This window comes from Stegastes partitus, unplaced genomic scaffold (genome assembly GCF_000690725.1).
Source record: "Stegastes partitus isolate 25-593 unplaced genomic scaffold, Stegastes_partitus-1.0.2 Scaffold1782, whole genome shotgun sequence".
Taxonomy (NCBI): Eukaryota; Metazoa; Chordata; class Actinopteri; family Pomacentridae; genus Stegastes; species Stegastes partitus.
The window spans coordinates 39,261-66,115 of NW_007579513.1; the positions used below are offsets into that span (position 1 = coordinate 39,261).

The 26,855-nt window shown below is 41.6% G+C and overlaps 1 protein-coding gene across 8 annotated transcripts in view; it reads right to left on the minus strand.

Moving 5' to 3' along the window:
* ubr4 (ubiquitin protein ligase E3 component n-recognin 4) overlaps positions 1 to 26,855 on the minus strand; it is a 51,184-nt gene that overhangs the window by 1,977 nt on the left and 22,352 nt on the right. For 4 of the 8 annotated variants that reach the window (XM_008302259.1, XM_008302256.1, XM_008302257.1 and 1 more), the window contains 67 exons: positions 26,420 to 26,653; positions 26,107 to 26,277; positions 25,783 to 25,965; positions 25,280 to 25,438; positions 24,854 to 25,006; positions 24,425 to 24,652; positions 23,660 to 23,817; positions 23,367 to 23,541; positions 22,897 to 23,098; positions 22,378 to 22,541; positions 21,987 to 22,203; positions 21,472 to 21,688; positions 20,789 to 20,821; positions 20,441 to 20,504; positions 20,224 to 20,358; positions 19,360 to 19,534; positions 19,057 to 19,188; positions 18,728 to 18,849; positions 18,362 to 18,473; positions 18,028 to 18,158; positions 17,384 to 17,561; positions 16,018 to 16,122; positions 15,003 to 15,140; positions 14,495 to 14,663; positions 14,023 to 14,227; positions 13,833 to 13,946; positions 13,204 to 13,413; positions 12,953 to 13,102; positions 12,622 to 12,849; positions 12,230 to 12,308; positions 11,861 to 12,103; positions 11,513 to 11,681; positions 11,151 to 11,295; positions 10,745 to 10,830; positions 10,561 to 10,648; positions 10,200 to 10,393; positions 9,831 to 10,070; positions 9,613 to 9,751; positions 9,279 to 9,404; positions 8,916 to 9,044; positions 8,483 to 8,832; positions 8,130 to 8,220; positions 7,933 to 8,017; positions 7,480 to 7,607; positions 6,907 to 7,036; positions 6,641 to 6,801; positions 6,363 to 6,472; positions 5,879 to 6,020; positions 5,518 to 5,599; positions 5,124 to 5,297; positions 4,813 to 4,934; positions 4,374 to 4,571; positions 4,165 to 4,245; positions 3,921 to 4,008; positions 3,701 to 3,828; positions 3,460 to 3,567; positions 3,211 to 3,327; positions 2,897 to 3,087; positions 2,516 to 2,689; positions 2,315 to 2,414; positions 1,986 to 2,204; positions 1,783 to 1,896; positions 1,343 to 1,485; positions 1,105 to 1,230; positions 822 to 1,016; positions 452 to 676; positions 148 to 238 (listed from right to left, as the gene is read on the minus strand). In XM_008302259.1, coding sequence (XP_008300481.1) covers positions 148 to 238; positions 452 to 676; positions 822 to 1,016; positions 1,105 to 1,230; positions 1,343 to 1,485; positions 1,783 to 1,896; positions 1,986 to 2,204; positions 2,315 to 2,414; positions 2,516 to 2,689; positions 2,897 to 3,087; positions 3,211 to 3,327; positions 3,460 to 3,567; positions 3,701 to 3,828; positions 3,921 to 4,008; positions 4,165 to 4,245; positions 4,374 to 4,571; positions 4,813 to 4,934; positions 5,124 to 5,297; positions 5,518 to 5,599; positions 5,879 to 6,020; positions 6,363 to 6,472; positions 6,641 to 6,801; positions 6,907 to 7,036; positions 7,480 to 7,607; positions 7,933 to 8,017; positions 8,130 to 8,220; positions 8,483 to 8,832; positions 8,916 to 9,044; positions 9,279 to 9,404; positions 9,613 to 9,751; positions 9,831 to 10,070; positions 10,200 to 10,393; positions 10,561 to 10,648; positions 10,745 to 10,830; positions 11,151 to 11,295; positions 11,513 to 11,681; positions 11,861 to 12,103; positions 12,230 to 12,308; positions 12,622 to 12,849; positions 12,953 to 13,102; positions 13,204 to 13,413; positions 13,833 to 13,946; positions 14,023 to 14,227; positions 14,495 to 14,663; positions 15,003 to 15,140; positions 16,018 to 16,122; positions 17,384 to 17,561; positions 18,028 to 18,158; positions 18,362 to 18,473; positions 18,728 to 18,849; positions 19,057 to 19,188; positions 19,360 to 19,534; positions 20,224 to 20,358; positions 20,441 to 20,504; positions 20,789 to 20,821; positions 21,472 to 21,688; positions 21,987 to 22,203; positions 22,378 to 22,541; positions 22,897 to 23,098; positions 23,367 to 23,541; positions 23,660 to 23,817; positions 24,425 to 24,652; positions 24,854 to 25,006; positions 25,280 to 25,438; positions 25,783 to 25,965; positions 26,107 to 26,277; positions 26,420 to 26,653 — 10,173 coding nt within the window. The remainder of the gene's footprint in view (positions 1 to 147; positions 239 to 451; positions 677 to 821; positions 1,017 to 1,104; positions 1,231 to 1,342; positions 1,486 to 1,782; positions 1,897 to 1,985; positions 2,205 to 2,314; positions 2,415 to 2,515; positions 2,690 to 2,896; positions 3,088 to 3,210; positions 3,328 to 3,459; positions 3,568 to 3,700; positions 3,829 to 3,920; positions 4,009 to 4,164; positions 4,246 to 4,373; positions 4,572 to 4,812; positions 4,935 to 5,123; positions 5,298 to 5,517; positions 5,600 to 5,878; positions 6,021 to 6,362; positions 6,473 to 6,640; positions 6,802 to 6,906; positions 7,037 to 7,479; positions 7,608 to 7,932; positions 8,018 to 8,129; positions 8,221 to 8,482; positions 8,833 to 8,915; positions 9,045 to 9,278; positions 9,405 to 9,612; positions 9,752 to 9,830; positions 10,071 to 10,199; positions 10,394 to 10,560; positions 10,649 to 10,744; positions 10,831 to 11,150; positions 11,296 to 11,512; positions 11,682 to 11,860; positions 12,104 to 12,229; positions 12,309 to 12,621; positions 12,850 to 12,952; positions 13,103 to 13,203; positions 13,414 to 13,832; positions 13,947 to 14,022; positions 14,228 to 14,494; positions 14,664 to 15,002; positions 15,141 to 16,017; positions 16,123 to 17,383; positions 17,562 to 18,027; positions 18,159 to 18,361; positions 18,474 to 18,727; positions 18,850 to 19,056; positions 19,189 to 19,359; positions 19,535 to 20,223; positions 20,359 to 20,440; positions 20,505 to 20,788; positions 20,822 to 21,471; positions 21,689 to 21,986; positions 22,204 to 22,377; positions 22,542 to 22,896; positions 23,099 to 23,366; positions 23,542 to 23,659; positions 23,818 to 24,424; positions 24,653 to 24,853; positions 25,007 to 25,279; positions 25,439 to 25,782; positions 25,966 to 26,106; positions 26,278 to 26,419; positions 26,654 to 26,855) is intronic. The other 4 variants (XM_008302260.1, XM_008302258.1, XM_008302252.1 and 1 more) reach the window with 2 other exon arrangements.

Here is a 26,855-nt window from a genome sequence, read left to right on the forward strand (position 1 = left end):
AACAAAAACTTTGTAAAGATCAGACTTGTACTGAATTTTGTTTTAGTGATCTAATTGCCCAAAACATTTTAACAAAACACATAACAAACACAGCAGAATTCCATCGATGTGTGGCTTAAACATGCACAGAAGTTTTAACACATTTACCCTGAACATGTCATAGACAAGATCCACCAGGCCCCAGAAGAGAAGAGGTGAGCGATAGACTGCATATTCCTTTGGTGTTTTATCTGTGAGTCTGTCAGTGAAAGAGAAGAACAGGATGAAGACAGGGGCTTAACTGCTAATTAAATATACATATATACTATACATAATACATGTAAGTCGTAAATACAGTACACAGCATGTCAACTCAGATCTGCTTTAAGCAAACACTGATCTATGAAACCACATCTTTAGAAGAAATTCACAGTCAACTGTAAAAGAAATAGGCACAGAATAAGTGTCTTACTTGTTTGTGCAAACTGCTGAGACTTTGCGGGCATGTGTGGTGACCAGGAGTCGTCGCAGGAAGTACAGCCGTGAAGTTCTCCATCGTTCAGGTGGCATGATGTGCATGGCCAAGATGGTGAAGTAGTGCGGTCCTTCAACGTCGTACGAGCTCTCCACCCACTTCTCACATGGATGCTCCTGGAAACTCTGCAAGTTCTTCTCTTCTCGGGACGTAGCCCTTGTACTAAGATAGGTGAGAGTTGAGATTAATTGAGACTGAATAGTGTTCTGTTTTTCATCCCTACACCTTATCACCGTCCTACATTCAGCAGCTCTGTACTGGCACTTGCTAAATGTCTGTTCAATTGTTTCATCAAAAATGTACGTACGTGTTGAGGACGTAGAGCACAGTGTGGATGATGTAGGGAATGAGGTGGATGTTGCTCTCTCGGCCTCCTCCTCCTGTGTCCACGCTGAACGATTGTTCGGTAGCGAAGCGAAGGAACAGCAGTTTGGTGTCGTGGATGTTGAGTTGGTACGTGGGCTCCCGCTGGCCTGTGCACTCCTGAAGATATGTATTGTGCCTGTGTGGAAGATGGTAATCTAGTTAGAGAAGATTTACTTTGTGCCACACTAGAAAAATGCTCACTTTATGTTGACGCATGTTTTTACCTTGCTAGGCACGTAGCAAAAGCTGATTCTGGCACATGAGGCCCCCACACAGGAAGCAGTCCATTGCACTTGGTGTTGGCGTTCTGGAGAGCAGCACTGTCCCACTCCTCTCGCCCACGAGCCAGCCTGACACAAGGAAGATGAGAAATAGAAAGCTCGTATTAGAATGAATGAAAAAAGAACTTTAAATGGTTCCCTAAATAGCAGCATAAGAGTACATGATGACGCATGTTGCTACCTGACAGCTGCCAGATGGCAGTCATAGTGGACTATGTTAAAGTGCGACACAGTGCTGTAGCCCTGCTGCTTGCGAGGCTTGTTTTCAAAGTCCTCCAAGGCCACCCGCTTCGTGAACGTGTAAATACCCAGGACTTTGGTTGGCTAGTGTGAGAGAGACAAGAATTAAAATGTTAATTTAAGACACCACATGACAGTCCTCATGGGTTCAGAAGGATACTTTCACATATTTTTTTCTACATACAAATAGTATCTTTAGCAGCTGATACATGAAACAATTTAACTTGACCACTTGAAACCATTTGAGCTTTTCAAATGACATCCAGTATAACAACACTAACTTGGTACAAAAATTTCCATATATGTCTATTTTTTTTAAAACCAGACTTCTTAAATGCAATACAATGTGATCTACGACCAATGCAGGACATGTTGTTGTACCTGAAACTTGTAACCTTCTCTACAGATACAGCAGGTCAAGCCTGGCTCCTCTATCAGCTCTTCCATTTGCTTCAACAGCGAGGTCTTCGTCACCACCTGCCCCTTCTCATTGGTCTGAAGGGCAAACACATTATAAAGGTTTAAAAAAATGACCCACCAATAGAAGGAAAATAGAAGAAGAAATAAAAAAGGAAGAAGACTACCGTCATGCCCAGAGTTCCCAGGGCCTTCTGTCGCATAGCCATGGCCATACGCTTCTTCTCAGCTCTGGTCTCCCTGCGTGCTGCTTCAATCTTCAGATTAACATCACTGTGCTCCCTCAGCGCCTCCAGAAGGTTCTCTGCCAGAGTTCCGATGCCTTCATCACTGGATACCTGCTCCAGCTTGTGCAAGTTGGTTATTGAATCTGTGCCTATGAGCACCTGGACAAAAGAGAAAAAGACATCCAGTCACGACAGGTAGACAGGTGTGTTGTTGACTTTGTGGGAATTGGGCAGCTCAAGTGAAGTTCATTATTCAAGTCGTTTTGTACCTGTGTGGGGGGATGCTGAGTAGCCAAACCACGGAGCAGTCTGAGAATGAACGGTAGAGCTGGTCTAGAGAGGAACTTTTTCCAGACATCTGCATCCAGACTGATGAGAGAGTTCAGAAAAACAAGAACAGAGACTCAAAGATCCAGCACATATACTTAATTGTATAAGCTTTTGATGGATTGAAGGTGTAAGAGACCTACTTTTTGGCATTTGGGATATGTTTCTTCATGTAGTCCAGTGCACTCTGAGTTATTCCTTTTTGGAGAATAAGGTCTTTCAGCTGATGGCCGTTACTGTTATTTTTGATTCCAGCAGCGATTTTACAGAAGCAGTCCAAAAACACTTTGTCATCTGCGCTATGCTCCTCGTCATACCTGGAAGAACAAACGCAGAAGTAGGTTTTAACTAATTAACTTCAAACACTGTCTGAAGAAGTAGGGTTCTCAGAGTGGAACAAATTTATATAAGAGGTAATTTAACAACTTTTTGGAATGATTATGTATTTAAAGATCAGAGACATTATCCCTATCAAAAGCTTCATGTGTGTGATTGTTTGTAAGTGAGAGCTGAGTGGTGCCCACTTGTCAAAGCTGCAACACGGTTTGAAACGTTCCACTAAAATCCTCATCTTCTCCAGTTCACCGAATGACAGGTATGGAATGATGCGCAGCAGACCCTGCAGCACGCTGGGGTTGGAGCGAACAAATGGGGTGTTGATCTGTTCCAACAGCATCACGAGCTGATCTTTGTCTCCTGTGAGCAGAAGGTTACCCTGCAAGAGACAAACCAGTCCCCATTTAAATCAGACAATCACAAGAAAACATTTTTTCAGGGTTTGACAAAATGACAGTGTCCTTTTTATATTCAGAAGGTGGAACCTGCTTTGGATTCTTACCTTGTCCTCTGAAATCTCAGCATTGGCTTCATCCAGAATGATCTCCATTATGCTCAGAACCTGCTCCGCTATGGCGGCTCCCCCGCTGTCCTTACTCTCCTGCTCTGCCACCAAAGCCTAAAGGCAAAACATTACAACTGAGTTTTCTAAAACATTTACTGATAACCTGTAAAGACACAGCAGATTTTGAATTCACCCCTTGAATCACCTTTTTATCGCACTACATACTGTATTCCTTCTGAGACTCACCAGGTTTAGAGTTCCCAGCATGACATTGAGTGTGTTCATCTCTGGTTTGACGAGCTGCTGCCTATTGATCTTCACCTTCACACAATAACTGAACAACTTCAGCAAAACCTGAGTGAGAGAGAAGCAGACTGGTCACCTATGATGTTTAACAGTCAAGTCGTAGCGAACAGAATCTGGTTTTAAACGTATTAATTACGCATATTGACCAAAATTTACAATTCAAAGCAACAAAACTACTTACAGTGAGCAGATGTCTTCCTTGTTTGAAGTCTTTGATTCCAGACAGCCGGTTGAGCATACACTCCAGTCCTCCGCACTGTGCCATGACTCCTGCCATCTTGTACACTTCCTCATCATCCTCTTCTTCATCTGTAATCATGTTAGATAAAGCATTTTTTCCCCTCAAATCCATGGAAAAGAATATGACTACCAACAACAAGATATTTAGCACAAAAACTAACCTGTGGTTGAGTCCAGTGACTCTATGAACTCCTCAGTGGCATCTCCAAGTAGACCTCTCATTCGATAGATGATTCTCATTGGCTCACCCTTGGGGCAAAAAAAGCCAGCAGAAGGTCATGAGTAACAGTGACTGCATTACAGCAGTGCTTTTGAAGTACTGTAAGCATTTCATGTCAATCTTCACCACTCCCAATAGTCTTAACACAGTTATTAATTCACTGACAAATTGACTGCGACTCTCACCTCATTTGTAGGGCACCACACCTTCTTGTAGACCTCTGCCACCGACAGATCCAAACTGATGATTTTGTTGTTTACCAGAAGCTAAAGAAAACACGACAGCATCTAGTAAATTTCTTGTGACATGTCTGCTTTTAGAATTTAATGAGAAAGACAATAGTTTGATAAAAGCAGCAATAAAACAAAGTAACTCCAGTACAAGGCTACTTTACCTCCATGCCACTGTCGTCCTCGAGAAGAGCCACCAGGTCGCAGTCTTGGCAGATCTTGTTCTTAATATCCCTCATCAGAGGGCCGATGCCGGGCTCGTTGCTGCTGTACGGGTTTCCTGGCATGCGGCCCTGCAGGAAGTCCTCCTGCTGAGGATCCTTTTCCAGGGTCACAAAGAACTCCGTCACCTCATTCTCCTCCTAAATACAGAGGGGGAAACAAATGGTCCAGATGAAGTCAAACCCATTTTTGGAGAATTATTCTGCAGGACTTTTCGGAATAAGGGACATCAGAGTTAGTACTGTATGTGATTATATATATCTTACTGCTACAGTACTGTAACAGTAACATCAGACAAAGAAAAGTAATTGTCTATTAATTTTCTGCTGATTAACTTTTGGATTAATTGGTGCAGTTCCAATTGAGGGGAAGGCAACTTACAGGATAGATGATGCTGCACAGTCTCTCAAAAATGAACACGGGCGTTCTGTAGTCATCCAGGTTGTACCGCTTTGCTGTCTCTATGCACACTGCCATGAAGGCTTTGGTTTCAGACTCGGTACCTATGAAGAGCACAAGATTTACAGTTCTGATGTTTAGCACAAACGCAATATTACCTCAGTGACAGGTCAGTTAAAGCAAATAAATCTTATTTTAACAGCGAGTAGACCAAAATATAATTTTCAGTTCTTGAGTTATAAACAACAACATTTGTGTGGTTAAATGTTTGTTGAATGTGAGTCAGTGCAGACCTGTCGTCATGTCCTCCAGCATCTCAAGGAGCATGTCCTGAGTCTCATCGATGAGCTTGGTGCGCTGCACCACCAACTTCCTCAGACACAGGTACCCGTTGAGCACCGTGCCGACCAACCGGCTTTTGAAATGCCGCTTAATGGACTCCACCTCCACGAAAGAAGAGAGCAATCCTACAGAGGCACCAAACACAAGCAAATCATTACAATATTCAGGGAAAGACATTAAAACAAAATTCACAAATTGTTCTACTTTAAGTTAACTTTTGGTATTAAAATAATAACCTGTATAATTTATTCATACATTTCATAGTAGTGAAAGGCTCATTTAAAACCTGCTGGCCACTGTCATGTCTGGTTTAAAGGTCAGATAACAGTATGGAAGCTAACATACCAGTCAAGCTCTTGAGGGCGTAGCCTTGCTGCAAGTCTGTGCTCAGTGTAGCCTCCTCCAGAGCCAGCAGGTTGGCTATTTCCTGAACAGAAAAATAAACAGAAAATGTAAAGATCATGTGAGTGCTTCTACTGCCATATCTGATATCACTGCGGATACCAAACATTTGAAATAAATACAAAAACAAAAGATGCACAATGTTTTGTTCTGGAAATTAAAGCTCAGACTTTCATTTATTTCACTGCATCTAACAAAACTTGAGTTCATTTCACTTTAGGGAAACAATCAGTCCCGACAGATATTTTATGAAAACCACTTATCGTACTCTGAAATTACATTGTCTTGAACTTTAAGGCTATACCTTGGTGATCAGGTTGCCAATGTAGGGCAGGACTCCACGGGCAGCCAGGTAAACCTTCCAGTGTGTTGGCTTGATCAGCTTCTGGTACAGGCCCAGGTACTCCACCGCACACTCTCCAGCCACACTCAGCTCATCCAGATAACTAAAAGAAACACAAGTTTTTAGGTAACTTTAACAGAACCCGTCTTTCAGCTTAAGACATATATGAACTCTTTAACATATTTCTGTTATTACTGACATTTACTAATTTCAGCACTATCTTAAATATTTCATACTAAAGCTTTACTAAAAAAGGATGTTTGATTATAAGCATAAACAAGTAATATAAGCATACAATAGCACTACATCTTGAATTAGCAATACTGCTACATTGGCCAGTAAAGCTAATGTCTTGTCCTTGCTTTTTCATTGAGGAAAGCTTGCACTACTCTAATTTATGTAATACATTCATGTAACAGCATGCAATGTTAGTTCAGACTCCTACCTAGTGAGTAGGTCCAGGACCTGTTGCTTGCGGCTGGGGATTGTGGTAAGGGCCTCCACAATAGTGCAAGCTGCCTGTCTTGCAGCCTGGGTGGCAGGTGTGAAAAGGACCTGCAACAAAAAGAGTTTCAGTGAACAACGTGATTTTAAGAAATTGCAGGAATTGTCTGTATTATTGGAGGCCTAATGTTTGTAAAAACTATTGAAGTTCCTGAATTTTGTGCATATCTGAGGAAAATAGAGTTCACCAGTGGTACTTAAGTGTTTGGTTTTGTTTACCTGACGCAGCCAGTTGTTGTGGCTCAGTTTGAGCAGGCGAGGGAAAAGGCCTTCACCTTTTCTGGACCTCATGAACTGCTTCCACTTCCACACGTACTTCTCTAGCAGATACTGCTTTCGCAACTCAGCCTTCCCCTGAGGTTTAGACACCGTCTCCTGGCCTGTGGTCATGAAAGAAAGCATCTTTGAACGAGTTCTCATTTTATCACCATCTTGTCCTCTTGTGACACTTACATACTGAACATTTAATCAGACATTGTACTTACATCTTGCTGGAAGACACTTTTTCCAGGCCTCATAAGAAGCTTTGGGGTCCTTCTTGAGCCAGAGTTGGGCCTGGGCATGGATTTCATTACTGTAGGGTCTGACAGTGGTCAGGGACTCGATAGCAGCATCCTTTAAACAAAAAGAAAAAGCAAACACACACACATAGCTGTGTAAGAGAAGATGACACAACCAAGTGGTAACTGACAGACACTGCATACAAGCATTCATTTTCTTGAGTTTATGCACTTCAGACACTCTGGGCATCAAAAATAGCAGTTGCTGATATCACATTTTGTTATTGTTATCTACATTCTACAATTTCATATGAGATATCCAATTTATAATATTTTCAATTCCTTAAATAAAAATGCATACAGAGGTTTATTTTCTACATGCCAGCTTTTAAACTGTGCTCCGTTATTTCAACACTTGGTTCAAATATCTGCTTGGTCTTCAAAAAGTTTTCAACCTACCATCTGATATTTAAACTGCACCACTGCCCCCGAAAACTCTAAATACAGATGAAACCATGACAGGGCAACAGCTAAAGGGCAGAGTTACAGGATATTTACCTTGTTCTTCTTGCTAGTCGGAGCTGGGGGCTTGATCAGCTTTTGCAGGATCCTCAGGCACATGAGTGTGATGTTCTCTACCACTACAGGTGTCTTTATGTTCACTGACATGAGGAACAGACTTAGAGCTACAAATGGACAAAAGATACAAAGCTATTAGACAACAGTCTAAATGGCTATCAGTCCCAACAAGTTCCCTACCACAATAATACAGACTGACGGTATACAATCTGAAGAGACAGTTCTCTGTAAGATGTAATGCACTGCTGCTTTTGTTAATTAGACCAATACCGTACGCATAACTATTGCATCTATACACAGGATAACCTGGAAAATTCAGTCAGAGTGAAATAGAAACTACCCCATCTTAAAATCACCGAACACGTCGTTTAAAGAACTTTTTAAGAAAATGGCAAATTTTTTCAACATGTGAAGTCAAGAATTCAGGCTTACCACAACGCAACCGTAACTCCCAGCATCCTCCCTCTTTCGAAATGGAGTCAGTCAGCAGCAGCATTTCATACTGCAAATTACTAACCTGATGGGAAAACAAACACAGCACACTTAAAACTGCTCAACCCAGTGACTCAGTGACAAACAGAATCACAATGTTCCTACATATTCCCTTTATTCAGCTTAAGAACACATACCAGGTCAGGATTAGCCCAGTGTCCTTTGAGGGCAGCTGACACCTTGGCGATGATGAGGTCATTCATCTGCTGAGTAGCTTCTGGATGATCTCTGAAACAGGAAAAGAAGGAATGCAAGAAGAGACATGACAACAATTAATAACCAGTTCAAAACACTGTATATGCACACAGTGAATAAAGCAAAAAGTATAGATGGAAATACTTTCTTTGCAGCACCTTGCATGAGTATCAGTGCATATTTATGGGGTTGAGATCTGGCAATGCTAAGTGTCACGGTTTAGCTACAAAGTAGAAATGTACATATGAATATGCTTTTACTTTACCACAAGACGACATGTGAAGAAGGGACATACCTCGTGAGAAGACAGACCAGCTGGCGCACCTCCTCCCTCATGGCTGCTGTACCTCGCCGCAAGTTATACTCAAACAGCTCACGGATGAGACCCTGGAGGACCAGGATCTGTCGGAGGGCTGGATTAGTGGCCAGAGCACGGAGCAGTGTGATGCAGTGACCGGTGACAGCTGAGGCACAGCCATAACACTTGGTGGAGGAGGTGTGGCCGCAGCCCAGCACAGACAGGGCGCGGTACTGACTGGCGGTGAAGGTGGGCTGGTGGCTACTGCTGCTCCGGGATGACTTTGTGGCGGCTTCTCTCTGCTGTAGGTCGTACTCCAAGAGCTCTTTTCGAGACGCAAGCACTTTCTGTAAACAGAGAGAAAGGGACACAGTTATATGTGAGCACTGATGCTACTTACTAGCAAAACTGAGTGCTTCCCCTCTCTAACCTGTATGATCTTGGAGAGTTCATCAAATGATGTTTTGCAGTCTCCACTGTACTCTTGAGCCAGCTGCTGAATATATCTATTCACATTAGCAGAAGATGTACCAAGTCCTGCACCTGCTCCAGTGTCATCCTGAGAACAACAGAGAAAGAAAAAAATACCATGAGATAAAGCTGCAGAAAAAAAAATAACATAGAGGTCTCAGACTAAAGTAAATGTTTGATTTATCAGTAGAGATTGAAATTGTGTCATACATATAGCTAATATGGTCAGAGTTTTCATTCACATTACTCATGCATACACTTCCCATCCAAACATTTAGTACTAGACTAACATGCTATTGTTTAGGCTGTTCCAGTGACTGACCTGGGGTTTCTCTGGTGCTGCTTCATTGACTTTAGACAACAGACTCTCTAACTGGGGCCGGTGGCCCATCAGCTGGTGGTAGACCCGGTCAGCTTTGTCCAGCAGGGTGTTGATGTTGGTTACAGCCTACAAGAATAAATACAATCAAGATTAAGAGAAGAAAAGTGAAGGCGGAGGCAGCGACAAAAGACTTTAGAAAAATTACTTCCCTCATTTTTTTTTTCCTCTACAAAACAACAGAGACAAAAAATGTGCAGGCTGATCTTTAGGAATAGTAAGCCCATTCTTGACTTGTTTCTTTGTTACTTATCTTGTCCTGCAAGTGGCTTCTCACCTTTTTCCTGTCCTCCTCGTTCTCAATGGGATCCACAGCACAGCATGGTTTAGCATACAGCATGAAGTCAAACCGGGCGTATTTGCAGAAACCACAGGCATTGCACAGGAAGGGGTCTTTTTCATCGTAGTTGATCGACCTGAAAAGGGACAACCATCCAATTAACTTCAATGTCTCCAATTATCCTTTCATAATTGCAGAGGAAACCTGTTGCTCACCTGCACTTGTGGCACTGATACACGTTCTCACCACAGTTGCCACAGACCCCAGGGTTAGCAGGCACAGAAGCACTGCAGCGTGGACACTGCAGGGTCTCGGTAGAGGCCTGGTAGTTCTCGTAGAAATCAGAGAACTCGATCATCAGGTTGGATGCGACGATGGGTAGGGGAAGGTCGATCTTCACCTCCGTTTGTCCGGGGGTTAGTTGAACTTTCTTGGCTTTGTGCCAACGAGCAGGCCTAAAAACGACAGCAGAGTTAAAACTAAAGCTAAATGACACTGGAACTGCCAAGTGGCCACTATGCAATCTTTGTTCCTTTATGAATACAATTACTGAAAAACAAGGCAAGTCATTTGCTGAAACGTACTTATTCTTCAACTCCACAATAGCCTGCACCGTCCTGTTGTTGTAATAGAGATTGATGGTGCGGACCATTTTGGTGCGTTTGAGGTCACCGATCTTCACTGTGACTTTGCTGATGGTGTGGCTGCCAATGAGCTTGACAACCTGCTGTGTCGTGGTGTAGCGGGTGTCCACTTTGATAGATGACAGTTTTATATTCTGGAGGACAAGAAACAAACAAGGCAACGTTTAAAACAACAATAGGGACTGTTGTGGCCAGTAGGGTCTAATCATAGATGATGATTCTTGTGCAATACCAGAGGTGTCATAACACAGATGAGGGAGTCTTTCAGTGATACTATTCAATAAGATTGTGTTTCACTTACTGAAAAGGGAACCTCTGGATTGTTGCACACCAAACACGGATCACTCTCGAGATAAAAGCCATCAAACTCCACCAAACCAGAGAGAGTGCTGCAGGAAAAATCACAAGTAAGTTTATGTAGATGATGTCCAACACATGAAGCTACAGTCTCCTATGTCTAAGATAGTATGTTTGTGTACACATACTTGTAGATGTTGGAGTTGGGGTGATTTGTCAGGATATGATTCTGTGCCCTCAGGATTTCCACAGCTTTCTGGGAATACTCTTTCAGCTGGAAAAAGGAAGTCAAATGTTTTTTTAAAAACAAAAAAAACTTTCTATCATTGTTATTGAGATGACAGTGTTCTGCAGGATGATGAAATGACCGTGGCAATCCAGGTATGAACTTTGAGCAATGCATTAATGACACAGTCCAACCTTTTAGTCACTTACTATTTGTACTAAAGTGTTAAATTATCCAAGTATTTTAAAACAGTTAAACTTCATCAAAACAAAAATACAATTTGTTGACCATATGGCAAATATAGACTGTACTGGTACAAACTGGAATAGGCCACACAGATATGCAAGGTTTTAAAAAGTAAACCAAACCTTTTTCTCAGTTTGAGGGGTTTTGAGTGAGAAGTATCCGAGCAGGTCGACAAACTGCGCAGCCTTGCGTCCATATGCAGGGAGCTCTGGCCAGATGGCCCAAGTCAGTTCAAGCAGCAGCTCCTGCTGAGATTTGCTGGAATTCCTGCAGAAAAGACCCACGTTAGCCACCGACACAGTTTATGCTTTTAGCCACACATTCATTCTATTGTTAGTTAATAGGTGTTGCAGCTTTTTGTATGATTAAATGATTGTATGATTAAACTAGTGTAAATGTGAGATGAAACAATGTTTTATATATTTTACATAACAAGCGTTTGGGTCTTTACTACACTGTCTGTGTAAAAGAGTTTCAACAGTACCTGTAGATATGTAGCGCCAAGCAGTGGGCTTGCCAGCGCACAGCAGATGAGTTTGACTCGAGCAGGAAACAGCGCAAGAACTGGATGAGTGTCTCCTTGTCTGCAAACTTGTTCAGCTGACTGACAAGAGCCATACACAGCTGATCCTCCTGGCTGCCAACTCCATCTCCTGGGGTCAGTCAGCAAAGATAAACACAGTCAGGACACAAGCATTTGCCATCAGTTTTTATATCAACCCATGATCCTGTTTTTGGGTCATTGAATGCCTATCTCAGAATCAAATATGTGAATACTTCTAAACAAGTAGAACTGGTACAAAGTATGAAAAGGTCTGTTTTGTCTTCTCACCCTCCTTGTCTTTCTCTTTGTCTTCTTTTTTGCTCTTTTTACTGGAAGACTTGCTCTGTGAGGACTGAGAAGCTCCTGTTTGTCCAGCACTACCGGAGCCTCCTCCCGAAAATGATGACGAGGAAGAGGAAGAGCTGGCCAGCACCTTGCTGCCACACAGGGCACAGGAGAGGAGTTGTAGTAGAACTGGGGAAACGCCCTCATCCACAAGGAAGCTCACCTGGAGCAAGAAGTACAACACAGCTGGACAGCAAAGAGAAAAAGGGATAAAAAAAAAAAAAAAAAGGCAAAGGAGAGAAAACAGTGTTAAAAACTAGCCTTAAAGATTTCTCTGTTTCCATTTAAAAATAACAGTCTTTAACAACTTACAGTCATCCTTCATGCAGAACTTCTGCCAGTTGATCGTTCTCTGAGTGGCAATTTCAGCACAAGCTTTCAGATGCTCCATCTGCAACAAGAAAAGCAACCAACACTTCAGCACAGGTAGTAACTTCATTCCCAGTCCTTATAGCAACCAACTGCTCTATCACAGGTCAAGAAAACAAAGCATAAAACTGAAAATATCTGTAGAAAAAAGATGTAAGCAAATGGGGGATTGTGAAACATAGAACCAATAAAGTCAGCACCACAAAACTGTAGCTCACCAAGACAAAAAACAATTGAAGTATGATGTAAACACATGATATAAGCAACACATAGCATCCAATAACAATATGAGTAAAGTGAATTATGAGCAACCAGACTGTTGGAAGGACACTCACCAGACTGATGAGTGTGTCGTACTGCAGAGCTGAGCCAGATGTGGCAGTGACCACACCAGCCCGGAGGAAGATGCCCTGTTCCTCCAGAAGCTTCTTGATGCTGCGTACGTGGGAGTCAAGAGTGTGCAGATCTCGCAGCTGACGATATTTCTCCTTTGAGCCACAGATGAACAGCAACAGCTTTCTGACTTGCCTCCTGACAAACGGTGTCTGTTGGATCATCAGATACTAAGAGAAAAAGGGAGAGAGAATGAATGGGTTGGTTTGTCAAGACAGACAATAAAAAGGGAAAAAAACAACATATATTTGACAAATATACTCAATGACTTACTTCAGAAAGATAGTAGAACCAGGAATGGTCAAATACAGGCGGTGGGATACGTGGGTTGGTGTCAGCAATCTTCTTTATCTGATATGGCAGCCGGAGCACCATTTCAGTCAACAACTGGGAGTAGGCTTCAAACACATCAGCAGCATGTCCCTGATTGCAGAAACAAGACAGTGAGTTTACATTAACATCCCTTAAACAATCATAACCTGTTAAAAGTTTTAGAGATGAAGATGTCTTGTGTTATCTGATACCTTGACATATTGGCGCAAGAAGAAGGGGCTCATGTCAGGGGGAGAGGAGGCTGTGTGTGTGCGGAGGAGCTGGCTGGTGGTCACAGGCTCTTCTTCACCCTGCTGACTCTTCCAGAACTCCAGGAGCGATTTGAGCACATGGAGACAGTAGTCGATGGCGCCCAGGCTGAGCAGGGCAGTCGCTGTGGCGTTGGAAATCAGAGAGGATGACTAGACGAGAAAAAAAGAGGAAAGCAGCAGCTGTTAAAATTCATGATGTACAGAGTGCAATCAAATTAATTCATACTCATGAAACTGTGTGTACTATGCTGCACATATTCTGCCAAATAGATTCTTACACTGGATCAGTCTACTTGTGGCTTTGAAAAACACCAGCTGACTAATGAAATGAATGTGAATAACATCTGCCTGGCTCAGCTATCACATGTTTACACGGTGTGGAGTCGAGTCTCATTTTCTTTTGGTCTTGAAACTTCTATTCATCTCAATTCTGTATTAAGACATGTTTAGTTCGGTGTTATGCTGGTACTGGCTAAAGGTAATATATTTGATTGGAAATTTTTAAAGTTATTTTTTCAGACTTTGATACAATCTGTGAAAACAGCATCAAGATAATAAAGTGAAGGTACCTCAGAAGAGGACTTGGAGCCAGACTTGGTTCGAGACATGAAGACGCTAAGCAGCCTCATGATGACCAGGTGAACTTCATTGATGGAGCTACGCTCATTCTTCTTGGAAACGTCCTGCAGAGGAACAACATGGTTTGAGTAAAGCAATGACATTCTGAGCTTGATTCATCACAACAGAAACAGTAGTTACCTTCTTGTGCATGCCAAGCTCAGCAATGAGCTGTGCCAGCAGGTCATCCAAGGCGCCCTTATCCTTTTCATCCTCACCATCAAGGTCAGAGGTCAACATGAGAATAACTTGCATGTAAGGGATTGCTTGGACTCCACCAACATTGTGGAGCTGAGACAGGTGCTGAAGCAAACGCTCCAGTAGCATAAGACGCACCATGTGCAACCTAACGAAAAATACAGTGAAACAGTGAAAATTTGTACTCGTCTACCCACATCAACTATATTGCATTAAATGTGACATTCTCACAACAACAATATAAAACAAAAGGATGTTTTTTCTAACTCTATCTCTGTCTTGTGGTAATTTCAGTCACCATGAATTGTAGAAATAAAGTTTCCTAATACTTCAGAGGGCAGAAGTCTGTGGTTCGCAGAGCTTCAACTTGAATCTTCCTACTTGAGCTAAACGTCTAAACATTCAGGAGTCTGACCTATTGCTTGTGTGGATGTCTCCTTCAGTCTCTCCTTCTCCTTCTGAGCCTTCGCCTTCCTGTTGTGCTGTGGTGGTGCTGATGGCTCCCGTACTGGAGCTCACGCTGCCTGGACCAGCAGGGTGGCCCTCAACTGTTGTGTCTCCATATGCACTGCTGCGTCCTGACACTGTACACACATATGCACACAAACAACTAAGCCAACTGAAAATATGGTATTGTCTAAAAATTAAAAAAAAACAATATCTGCTTTTTCAGTTTATTCAAACCATGATAAATGACAAGATTATCCTGATCTAAAATAAAGGTATGAAGAAAGGGAAGGATAGGATAGAAGGATATTTTATGTTCTGTATTCAGAGGGTTGTGTAAAATTAGAGAAAATTGTTTGACCACTCTGCAAATATATAAACATCTATATATCCTATAGATGCTATATGTCTATATTCAGGCATGGATATACAATGTTTTTAATATTAGAATGGTTTCTTTCACTGAAATCACCCACCACTGTGCTCCCCTGCCACAGAGTCGATAGCAGAACCTCCACTCTCTGAGCCCACACTGCCGCCATGCTCAGCTGGGGAGGTCCGCAATGTAGAGCCGTCAGTGGCAGCTGTGCTGCCCTCATCATCTGATGCCGGGGCTGAAATCATAGCAATAGCTGTAACAGTAAATACACTGCGGTCATCTGGCCAGGATACATGATTTTAGTTTATAATTGTGCAGCAGTAATGCAAAAAAGCATGCAGTATAAACAAAACACTTCCACCTGCCATTATTGGTTGTTCTTTTTTCTGTTGAACCTATTGTGGCCACTGTGATATAAAATTATAAGAGTTAACTTGACATTGACTAACTATCTTGTAGACAGTTGAGAAACTGTGACAAAATGCAAAGATGGAAAATAACTGCTATAATTCCAAAGTTATGAAGTATAACCACAAGCTGCAGCACTAATGAGGTTATGACTTTCAAGATAGGATAATATTAACCCTCTGAACCCCATTTGAGATCATCACATTTTACTTAGTGGAGGCTCATTTTTCACTGCAATAGAAAATCCTACACTTCTATGGAAACAAAACAGCTACGGTGGGACACAGAGAGAATGTAAACTTGTATTTTTTGCAGCACAACTAAGTTTTAAAACCATAAATTATAGATTAGAGGAGGGGGAAAAAAGCTACATGTCTCTCAATGTTTACTTTAGAAATATTGAAAAAAATATGGAATCAACATGTTCAACATTTTGTACAGTTTTTGGCTCTGATAGATGGTACAATTTTGGCAAAAAAATAAAAAAAGATGAGATACCTCTCAGACATACAGGCAAGTCGTGGGGTTCAGAGGGTTAACAGTCACACAGACACTAATTTTTTTTTAATTATTTAAAATAAATCTTTTCTATATTTCAAGTTTGATATAAAAGTTTATCAAATGCACGTGGAACTATAAGCTTTAAGGTATTAAAAACTGTCTGATCTTTCTGATCAGAATCATCTTGGACATGGTCTTGTTACCTGATGCAGTGGTGTCTGAAAGGGTGCCAGCATCAAGTGAAGAGGAGCTTGGGGCCTGGCCAGACAGGCCAAGGCTCTGAAGGCCAAGAGCACTGCTGCTACTGCCTAAAAAAATAAAAAAGTAAGTTTAAGCGCACTCAAAATGTTGATCCAATTGTGACGTTTCACCTGATCAAGATTTGAGCAACTATTTGATTTACATGATTCACAATATCCCATTGCAGGGCTCCAGACTGCGATGAAAATGATCACATATGTGACCTTTTTTTGAGAGCGTGTGAGATAAAATTTCAGGTGGTGGTATTTGTGCTAGTGAATAATGATAATTTAGCTGTTTAGCTGTCGCTTTAACCAGCACAGGCAGCTACTGCATTAGCCATAGCGATGGAAAGTATAACTTCTATCTGTCAGTCTGTTCCTGCCTGATGCGTAAAACCAGCTGTTGAGCTGATGTGCTGATGTGTGTTCCTCCCACCTGATGATCAGAGTGCAGGTGCAGGCAGGAAGAAACTAAGCCGGTGAGCTAGCCAGTTACAATTGCTAACGCAGTAGTATGGCTGCAGAAATAAATAATTATTAATCATAATCATGATTTTAGCCTTTAACAACTACATGAAAACGATCGAATGCGGTCTTTACATTTTAAAATGTGCTCCGGTCATAAAAGACATAGTGCACGTACATGTGCTGTTTTCTTCACTCTTACAAAACAGCGTGTGTGTGTATAAAATTACTCTGCTTCATCTTGGACAAATCTAACTTTAGAACACTTTATTCCATGCTTTTCAAACTAGTTTTTGCTCAGACAACTGTCTAAGCACACCACAGCCACCCAGCAGCATCTACCGCAGCCTGCAATGTGAGGCGTTTAGGGAACATCGGTAAATGTGGGGTCTATCAATAAGCACCTGTGACCAGGTGAGGGGTGTGACTAACTGACAATGTTAGTCGAACCAGTGCGACTACTGAAAAAGTTAGTCTGGAGCGCTGCATTTGTTGGTACAGTAATAGGCAACAGTTTGCAAAAGACTGAAACTGTACATTTGGTAACACATCCCATGCAGCTTGCAGGACATTAACATGATCTGTTCTTCAAACAATAAACAGTAATTGAGGTATGTGCAAAAAGAGTCATCTATTGTTTTTTTGTTCAGTTGCAGATGGGTTTCAATAACTATGTTGCAGTTGGGTGACATGATTACAGCTAAAGGAAACTCAAAATGATTCTTTTCTAGGTAAAATGCACCTGCTCAGTGCTTCGCTGCTGCCTTAAAAATTCAGGTTCAAACAACTTGAATAAAGTTTCAGCATGAATGGAGGAGACTGTTAAAATGGATTACTATGTTCTACATTTCTGGCTACTTACCTTGTTGATCCTGCTGAAGACTGAGAGCAATAGCAAGCTCCACCATAGTTTCATCATCTGCATCAGGAGGGATGTCTAGCATTGGGGGGAAACCCTCAGCACCAGCCAGTAGAGCCTCCAGCGGAGATGGATTTCCATTGTTGACATTCTCTGCAGTCTCGAGGACCATTGACTCAGACTGTGAAAACCAAAAAACAAAGGCGTTATTTGTTACTTCGGTTTGCAACAGGTAGAACATCTTGTTTGTACCAAAGATTTATATTTGAAGAGGAATTTATGTACCAAGGAAAGAAGAATATGGTTTGCCATTGGTGGCTTTATCATTTACATTTGTAGTGTGAGATTATTCATTTTCTGGATAAAGAGTGAAGGTAATACTGGAGAGTAAAACAATGTATTATATAATATAGCTGAACACAACTGTGATTCACAGGGTTAAGGTGTGGCACAGCCAGGCGTGTCACAGATAACATAGTAAACGAAATGTTTAAAGACTGATTCATTCTTAATGTCAGACAACAGGCTTATCGTGTTACACTTCAAAGGATTATTTACATCTGTTTGAGGGGCGTATGAACTTGTTAAAACATATCGTGTTTCTCTAACAATGTTAATGATAAAACCACAATGTCACATTGCCTCACCACCATCTCAAAGTCGCCGTGGTCCACTTCACTCTGCTCTTGGCTCTCCTGTCGACCCTCTTCTCCCCCAGTCAGCACTGACGACTGCATTTTGTCGTCTGCATCATCGTCATCGTCATCATCCTTGTCTCCTGATATAGAAAATCAATCACAGACTTTCACAAAACTGAATCACAGAGGACTTCTAATGCCTTGTTAATACCAAAATGTAAACACTCATAGACTTTGACAACTAAACACAACAAAATTGACTGTAAATAAACAAGCATTCATGCACATCTAGTAACATACAGTACTTAAAGAGATGCTTTGTACAAAGCCTGAGCAAACTCACCCATAGGTGTGTTGGAGCGTGGTGGAGATGGAAGGGTCACATGACGCCGTTTGTTTCTGGGCCTTAGCACTCTAATCAGAGCCTGCTTACAAGCAAAGCTCACAGCGGTGTCCTGAGGTGTGTTCAGATAGAGAACAGTTACTTCATAACCACCTTTGACTACTGTAATAAATGTAACAATTGCTATCCTGTTCTGAGATTGTGATTATGTCAAGCAATTTTTATATGTTGACAAATCAAAATCATGAATATAAATAGCCTTATACGGTCAGAAGTCAGAATGTTACAATGAAAAGTGTTATTGTGATGGTTTCTTGAATGTTAATTAAATTCTAAATCTACCAATCAATGTCAGGATATACTTACAGGGCAGAGTAACATTTGCATGTAGATTTTGGAGGCTACATTGATGTAATCCAGTTCACATGTGCAGTATGCATGGATGATGTCTACCAAGGCATTCACTGTTGCTTCCACATGAGTTAGGCCTGATACAGAAAAAAACAACAACACATTGAAAGTCTTGTTTTCAAGTGTTCTGAACAGCAATCAAAGTAGTGCAATAAAACATTATACAGTATGGGTAAATTATCTACACAATAATTAGATGTGAGTAACCGTATTCGTTATTTATCTAAATATTTTTCACACTCAACATACTTGCAAAATGCTGGGCTCCCATGTTTTGTACTTACCAGGCAGGCAAGCAGGCGCAAGAAAGGCATTCTTTGGTTTCAGGGCATGGAGCTTCCAGAAGTTATTCATCAGTTGAGCGATGAAATTAGAGTTCTCACCCTCCACATGTTTTTGCCCATCGTCCATCATTTCTGAGGTGAGACGAGAAGAACCTGAATGAACCTGAGACCTTTAGCTCCTATATTTAGCTCCAAAGTCACATCAGATTCAGTCATTCTAACATGATGAAGAATTTCCATTAACATTGTCTCAAAGTAATGTAACCATATAAAATATCTGGCACCAGCAGAACAGCCTCTTACCAGAGTCATGGTGCAGTGATTTTGTCTCTGTGAAATGCACCAAGTTGTTGGGTCTCATGATTGCAATGGAGCGGGCAGTGATTACAAGCCTCTGGAAAACGTCAGGGTCGAGCTCTCTGCCTTCACGGCTGCAGCTATTCAGACACTGAACAGCATTACTCAGCAGGGACTGGTCCTAATGAGAGGAGGCAGAAAGGAGTTGGATTTATTAGTGATGTACATGGACCAGAAGTTGGGCACCTTTGAGGTTGTGGTTCCTCAACAAACTAATGCTTTTCTATATTTCATGTAAGACGGAAAAAAAACAACTTCTTATGTACTGAAAATGTAATCCCATCTTATTGGTCACCGAGTTGTATTTCCATTGTGGGTCTTTAAAGGTTCATCAATATCGGCTACAATAACTTGTGATGTGGTTCTCCAGTTCTCTTTGCTCACAATCGTCCTTTCGTCATATGTAAATATTATATGCTATATTAAGTATTTTGGCCAAAGCAACTTTAGAATTCATTCAATTAGCACTTTACTCATTTTTGATGTTAATGAAAATCTAAATGTTGATGGGCCACCACTATAGCTCAAATGGTTGAGCTGGCGACCCATAAACTGGGGCTACAGTCCCCTACGCAGCAGTCGTGGGTTTGAATCCAGCCCATGGCCATTTGCTGCAGGTCCCTTCCCCATTCTTCTCCCCACTTTCCTGTCTCTCTCTCTACTGTCAAATAAAGGCCAAAAAATAACTTTAAAAAAATCTAAATGTTGATACAGTACACAAATTTGTAGAACCCCTTAAAAATACTGTAAACATAAAAAAAACAAAAAACTGGAATTTGGTCTAGTCTGAAAAACGTGATTTCTTTTTACCTTGTGGTTGTGATAGGCAGTGCGACTGGTGTGCAGGCTGGCAAGAAGCCCCTTTGTCTGCTGCTGCACACCTGCAGGGGTCGGCATGGAGAGAAGTAAAGTGGCCAACTCCAGAGCTGCAGCCTTGTTTTTCTCCTGCATACAGTATGAAGACATGAATTAACAATGACACCAAAAAACAAAAACATGAGAATATTCATGTGGTTTTGCTTATCACCTTTTCACTGGATGAACCTACTGCAAAGCAACTTTCCAAAGCCTCAAGGGAGCTAACCACCAACCTGAAATGAGAGAGAAGATCAATTCTGCCTCTCCTGTAGAATTTTCCTTAACAACCAATCTTATAGCAAAAAAAAAAAAAAAGCATTCTCAATCTGTTGCAGTCTGTGCTAATCTAAATGCCAAACAACATTGAATGCAAGAAGAAATGTCAAGAAAAAATGCTTTTGTTGTTGCACAGATGTGGAGATGGTGCATGGCATGTTCACAATCTCAGGCATGGACACACAAACTGGCACACATGCACAAAACCATACAAACAAGCAGAGAAAGGGCAGTTACTAACCGGTCCAAAGTTGATAAGGACTCAGTTTCACAACTTTTTATTGTATTTTTGGGAGCAAAAGAAAAAGAACAAAAATAAGTGTGAGGATCACAGAAAGAAAACAAGTGAAATTAAATGATTCAGTTGAACAAAAGAGAGGCATGCAAGAAAAGATGATCACAATAGCCATGCACTAAACACTCTAAAAAAAGAACCTGACTGCCACTGTTTACTCCTGCTACATAACTGGACTCATGAAGATACACTAAAAGAAGGCAATGATGAGTTTAAAAAATAGCATGGTATGTATAATATAATATACATTTTTTTTGCAATATCTTTGTATATCCAGACATTTGAGAACATGTAGATAAAGGAATGTTCTGGCTTATTTAGCAACGTAAATTACTTTCAAATAAAAAAATCATACAAACTCAATAATTAGGATAAAAGAGCAAAGCTAAATTTACCACAGTGGTATTAATAAGTATTAAAAGGGTACATGCTACAGTCTAAATAGTATGTCAAAACGTGGCTGTGTAGATTAAAGGTTGTTTAAAATTCACTCAAACTAGATCAGAAAGTCGGTGATCACGCTGTCTCACCAGATCATGAGCACTGTTAACTCAACTACAGGGAGCTGATAACTGTAAATCCCAACAGCTTGTACTGACCTTATGGGTCCTAAAGTGCAAAGCGCATACCTCTCTAGCACACTGCCACTGGTTGTGGTCGGTGTGGCTATGTCTCCGTCAGAGGTGCCATTTCCCTGGTTCAGGCTGGGACTGCAGACGTTGTTAACTGAGGCAGAGGAGAAGTCCTCAGGTGGATCCTCAGGCCAGCCAAACTGCTCCTTGGTTTTACCGTAGATCTTGATTGAATCAAGCATGGTGACTCCAGCTGGATCGACAGACGCTCCAACTTTAAAAGGAACAAGAAGATGAAACTGTGTAACTAAAGAGTTCGCAGCAAATTCAATGTGACCAAACTATAGGAACAGCTTATATCCACTCACACACAATATGCTAAAATACAAATTGCTATTATCGATTAATAATTGAGTTGTGCAGCTTTCAGAGTAATATACATTAATTTTGATTGTAACGAGGATATTAATAGGAGACAAAATATCCATCCATCCATCCATCCATTATCTATACACCGCTTAATCCTCGACAAAATATCCATCAACAGCTAGTAGGCAAATACAAGAACCTACTAAATATAGACAGCTTCTTGTCAGCCTGCAGGGCCTCCTCTCTGGTGAAAGGGAAGTCAAACCAGCGGGCTCTCGTCAGGTTTATCTGCATGGTGCGACCAAACACCTCCACATAGGAAGGAGCCCTCTCGATGGCCTGAGTCCCCACCTGCACCCGCATGCCTGTCATCACCATTGAGCTGTTGTTGTTAACTGCTTCCACAGTGAATCCCCCAGGCTAGGAGAAAATAAAAAGGAAAACAAGGGAAACCATAGTCATGACAACAGTTGTTTAGGTGTCTATTAACCATCTCCTATGTGGATGACCATAGCAATACATTACATAAGGGAAAAGCACCGCAGTGTCTTATACCTTTTCTGACACAGAATCATGAAGTTAAAATGCCCCTACCTTTGTGTTGGCCACATACATCCCTGTGGAGTTGAGCCTGTGTTTGATCTGCTGTCCATTGTACACCTGCAGCAAGTCATTGCCCCCAAACTCCACCTCCGTCAGTTGCTGGTTGTGTTCAAAGAAGTCCACCGGGAATGTCACCTGACTGGAGGTCCGGGTGGCTTCAAGCAAAATGATTACATTGAAATTAGAACATGCTGGGAGTGTAGCATGTGCTACATCAGCAAGCATTTTCTAATAGATGCTTTTTTTAGTTCATGTTTATGTATCAGCTGATCTATTGGGCACACTAAGAGCAATTTGAAGAAAGAACTAAATGTCTCAATAGAAATACAAATCAACATTGTTCATTAACTAAATGGATTGAAGTGGACCTTTTGGTAAATAAACAGCTACTAACAAGGTGTGATGATTTTGTCTGCTACTAGTTGTATGTGTTTGTCATCTACACTGGGATCTACTTGCTTAGGCATGTGGGAATAAAGATAAACTGCACTTCACTGGCCACAAACGTACTAGCAGCAGCAGCTTTGCGCTTGCGGACTGGCTTCATGATGCTGATGCCACAGCTGGGCTGCAGTGAGGGCTGAAGCCAGTATGAGGTGTTGTCCACGTTGGCCATGTAGATTCGCAGGCTTCCGTCCTCACAGAGAAGAATCATGGTCGTGCGCTGTTGCTCATTACTGGCAGTGTGTCGGATGGCTACCATGTCTTGAATCTGGGGAAAGGAGACAGGAGTGTTCACCTATGAAATCAAACTGAACGGGCAACATCTACCTTACTAAAACTTACACATGATATACAAGAGTACAATGTTTCTATGTATACATTACAGCCATTCCTGAATTAGATCTGTGCACTCTGAAAAAACTATATTTCAAACGGTTTATGAAATTTTATTTTCTCATTTAAAGCACTGCCATTTCTTGAAGCTCTATTCATATTATTATAACCCGACTCGTGTCACTTTAGCAAATGACCCTTACCTTAGCTTTGGCTGGCAGAGTTTTAATCTCTTGGATGAGAAAGGTGTCTGGTTTGACCATGATAACAAGTGGTATGCCAGTTGTCTGCTGCACGCAGCACACCAGGCCTGGGTGGTTCATGACCTCAGACCACTGACACAAAGCAGGTGACATCTTACTGCTTCCACCATTAGAGCTAAAGAAAGCAGGAGGACAAGTAAGTGTTACTTCATTCAGTTGTTTATTACAGTTTGTAGACCAAGTGCAGTGGCGGGCAAGTGAGGAAACCATATATGTTGTGGTAGAAGCCTTACCCTTTGATGTTGATGGGGAAGAGCCTCTGCACTTCGGTCGTGCTGCGGCTCACTGTGGCAGCAAAAGACTTCCCCTGACTGTAGCTGAAGAAAAGCATCTGAAGGACATGGGAGTAATAGACAGACACACCACCGCCGGCTACCTGCCCGTTGCTATCCTAGAATGACAGAGAAAGAATTTATCTCAATACGCTTTTCTATTATTCAGTAAAAATTCCAAACACTGATCTGAAGTTCTACAGTTCTATTTAGCAGGTGCTTTTATCCAAACTGACGTACATATGGGAGTAGCTACAACAGAAGCAAGGATCTAGTCAGGAGAAAATAACCTGGATAAGTGCCATGAAACAAACTCAAGTTTGATAGAACCTTGGTGTCTACAGGCAGTTTGGGAGGTAATAGGAATTAGTTTTTTTGCTTTTTGCAGTCTGTCAAGTGCAAAGGTGTTCAGTGAACAGCTGGGTCTTCAGTATTTTATTAAAGACTAAGAGGGACTCTTAGAAGGCCCTGTTCTGGTGGTAGTATCCAGCGCCTTTTGTTGGCCAAGTGTAGTGAGCGGGAAAGAGTGTAGACCCTAATGAGAGTGTTCAGTCAACCCCAACCAAATATTCAAAAATATGATAAAGCAATGCATGCACTGCAGAGTGTGGATCTTTTTAGGGAACAATCATGTCTTTAGCTCTTGGTGTTTACAGCTTTGGACAATATTAACATCATGTGATTTTAGATGCATATTACTGTTGTCGAAGCGTAAAATCAAGTTACCTTCAAATCTTCGTGGGTAATCTCCAAGACATTTGTGACATAGAAGGGGCCATGTTGAGCACTGCTAGATTCGTCCATGATCTGAGTGTACATGTAACCCGCTGAAGACATTATTACAATAATGTTCTTCCCCTCCTCGTTGAAAAGGAATGTAGCGTCACGGATCTTGGAACTTGGGAGAAGGAAGTAGTACATGGGACTCAGGGCGTCCACTGACAAGTCATAGATCTGTTTGCCAAGGGAGACGAAAAGAAAAAGACAAATAATTAGCAAGGCCTTTTTGTTCTTTTTTCTTCAAATAGCTATATGATCACAATTATATGTTTAGCATGTGTGACTGCCTTTCCAAATCAATAAAAACTGAATAAGTCAATACACTAACTAAACTTACAGAATATAAGCATGTATGTCTATTCTATTAAAACATACCTTGACAAAGTCAGCAGTGATGATGGCAAGTTCAGTCTGTGAGCCTGGTAACCAGATAGCTTTGATGATGAAGTTGCCTGTGGCCAGTTGTGGATGCAACACCAGATGGTCTGACACAGAGCCTGTACTGCTGAATGTGAGTACGTGACAATCCTGGGAAAAATGAAAAAAACACAACAATGTTAAATAACACATTTTTAAAAATCCTATTGTAAACATTCATACACAAAGGAACAGTTCAATACCCTTGCATGATCATCTATTATCAACGCTACAATGATCACTATTTAGGGCAAATTATAATTATTACTTTTGCATAACACCTCTACTGATCTGTTTTCTGTGAGTTTTCCAATTCTATGCATGGACATAAATACTACAATAAAAACAGTAATCCTAAATTTCTAAAGAAGCTGGTTTTCTGACCTTGAGGCCACACACAGCCAGGTAATCCTCATTACAGGGGTTGCCTGTGAGACTGAGGACAGTGAAGGGGACGGGGGCAGAGGCCAGACGGGTCAGAGTCAGCTTCCTCTTGCTTGAGTCAGCTTGCTTCAGCAGAGTGGACAGCTGCAGAACTGTTATCTGTCATGCGGGAGATTGAGAGGAAAAAGGGTCATGTGGTGTTTCAACAATGAAAACACTCCAAACTGGTAATTCAATTTACAACAAAAAAAATCTAATTATTTGAATGCTATACACAATTATAATATATATCTACGTAAAGAAAATTACAGAGGCATCATTATTGTTTACAGCTGTACTGCACCAACAGAAGAACACATTTTTGCTTTCTTGTTGGAGTGCTTCTTTCCACGGGGAACACAGTGCATAAAAAAACACTACAAATATTTAAACTATACTTTGAGAACAATTCTTTTCTCAAGCTCCTTTAATGGAACCAAAAACAATTCACAGATTCAGCTTACTTTCCCCTTCTCATGGCTAACGGCAAGGTGCTGACGGCGACCATGGGGTGAAGACAGGACACACATGGCGACACGACGCAGAACATGAGCACTGATGAGCTGGCGTATGGTTTGCCCCTGATCTCCACTGTAGTTCATCCTCACATTTTCAAAAGCCCCTTCCTGAGAGCCAAGAGTGGGCACCTGAGTAAAAGAGCAACAATTAACACTGAACTGCTGCACATAAGATTTTTTGATATAATGTTGTTTCCAATCACGTTCTGATAAATGATCAAGGGGCCATGCGGTTCTCATAGCCACTCAGAACTATGTACGTCATTATACCATTAATTGGTCTGTCATCTCCACATTTTTGTCCTGAGTATGCAGTTCATTGAGGGCTTGCTGGGCTCGGCTACTGCTTCCCACCGCTGAGGCCTGCTGGAAGTTGGTCTGGATGGCTTCCATGAGAAACATAAGCATCTCCAGTATGACTGCAGCAGTGGATGATCCCATCTGTCACAGAAAAGAGAGCCAAAAGTATAGGTCAGACCATGCAGAGTGTAGTGCATGCGAAAGAAATCTTAAAGGTCTTAAGAGGCACCAGACAGAGACACCGACAGTCGTAAATTCAGAAAAGATAAACGTTCTCTCTAACCACTTGTGTTAGCAGCTCCTCCTGGCAGCCCTCAATGCTCTTGCATACACTGCTCTTCTTAGGTCGGTCCTCATCCCCGGCTTTGCCATCACAGATGGTGACCTTGCCCTTGTCGGAGGGGGAGGCATTCTGGTGGCGAATAGCACTCTCAGGCATACGCAGTTCACTCTGGAAAGCTGAAGATTCCTTGAGAGTAGAGCCCATACCGCTGCTTGGGCTGCGTTTGACCAAAGCCTGCGGATAATGTAACACAGTAAAACAGTGAGAAAAACAATAATGTCAGTACTCACAGGCCAGTATACTTGAAATGGCAGCACTCGAATGCAATAGCTTCACATTAAATCATTTTGATTCAGCTTCTTTACAGTTAGGATTATCTGAGTTTGGTTTTACTTTGCTAGCTTCTCCACATTGTGAAGTAAATAGTCAAAAGGAT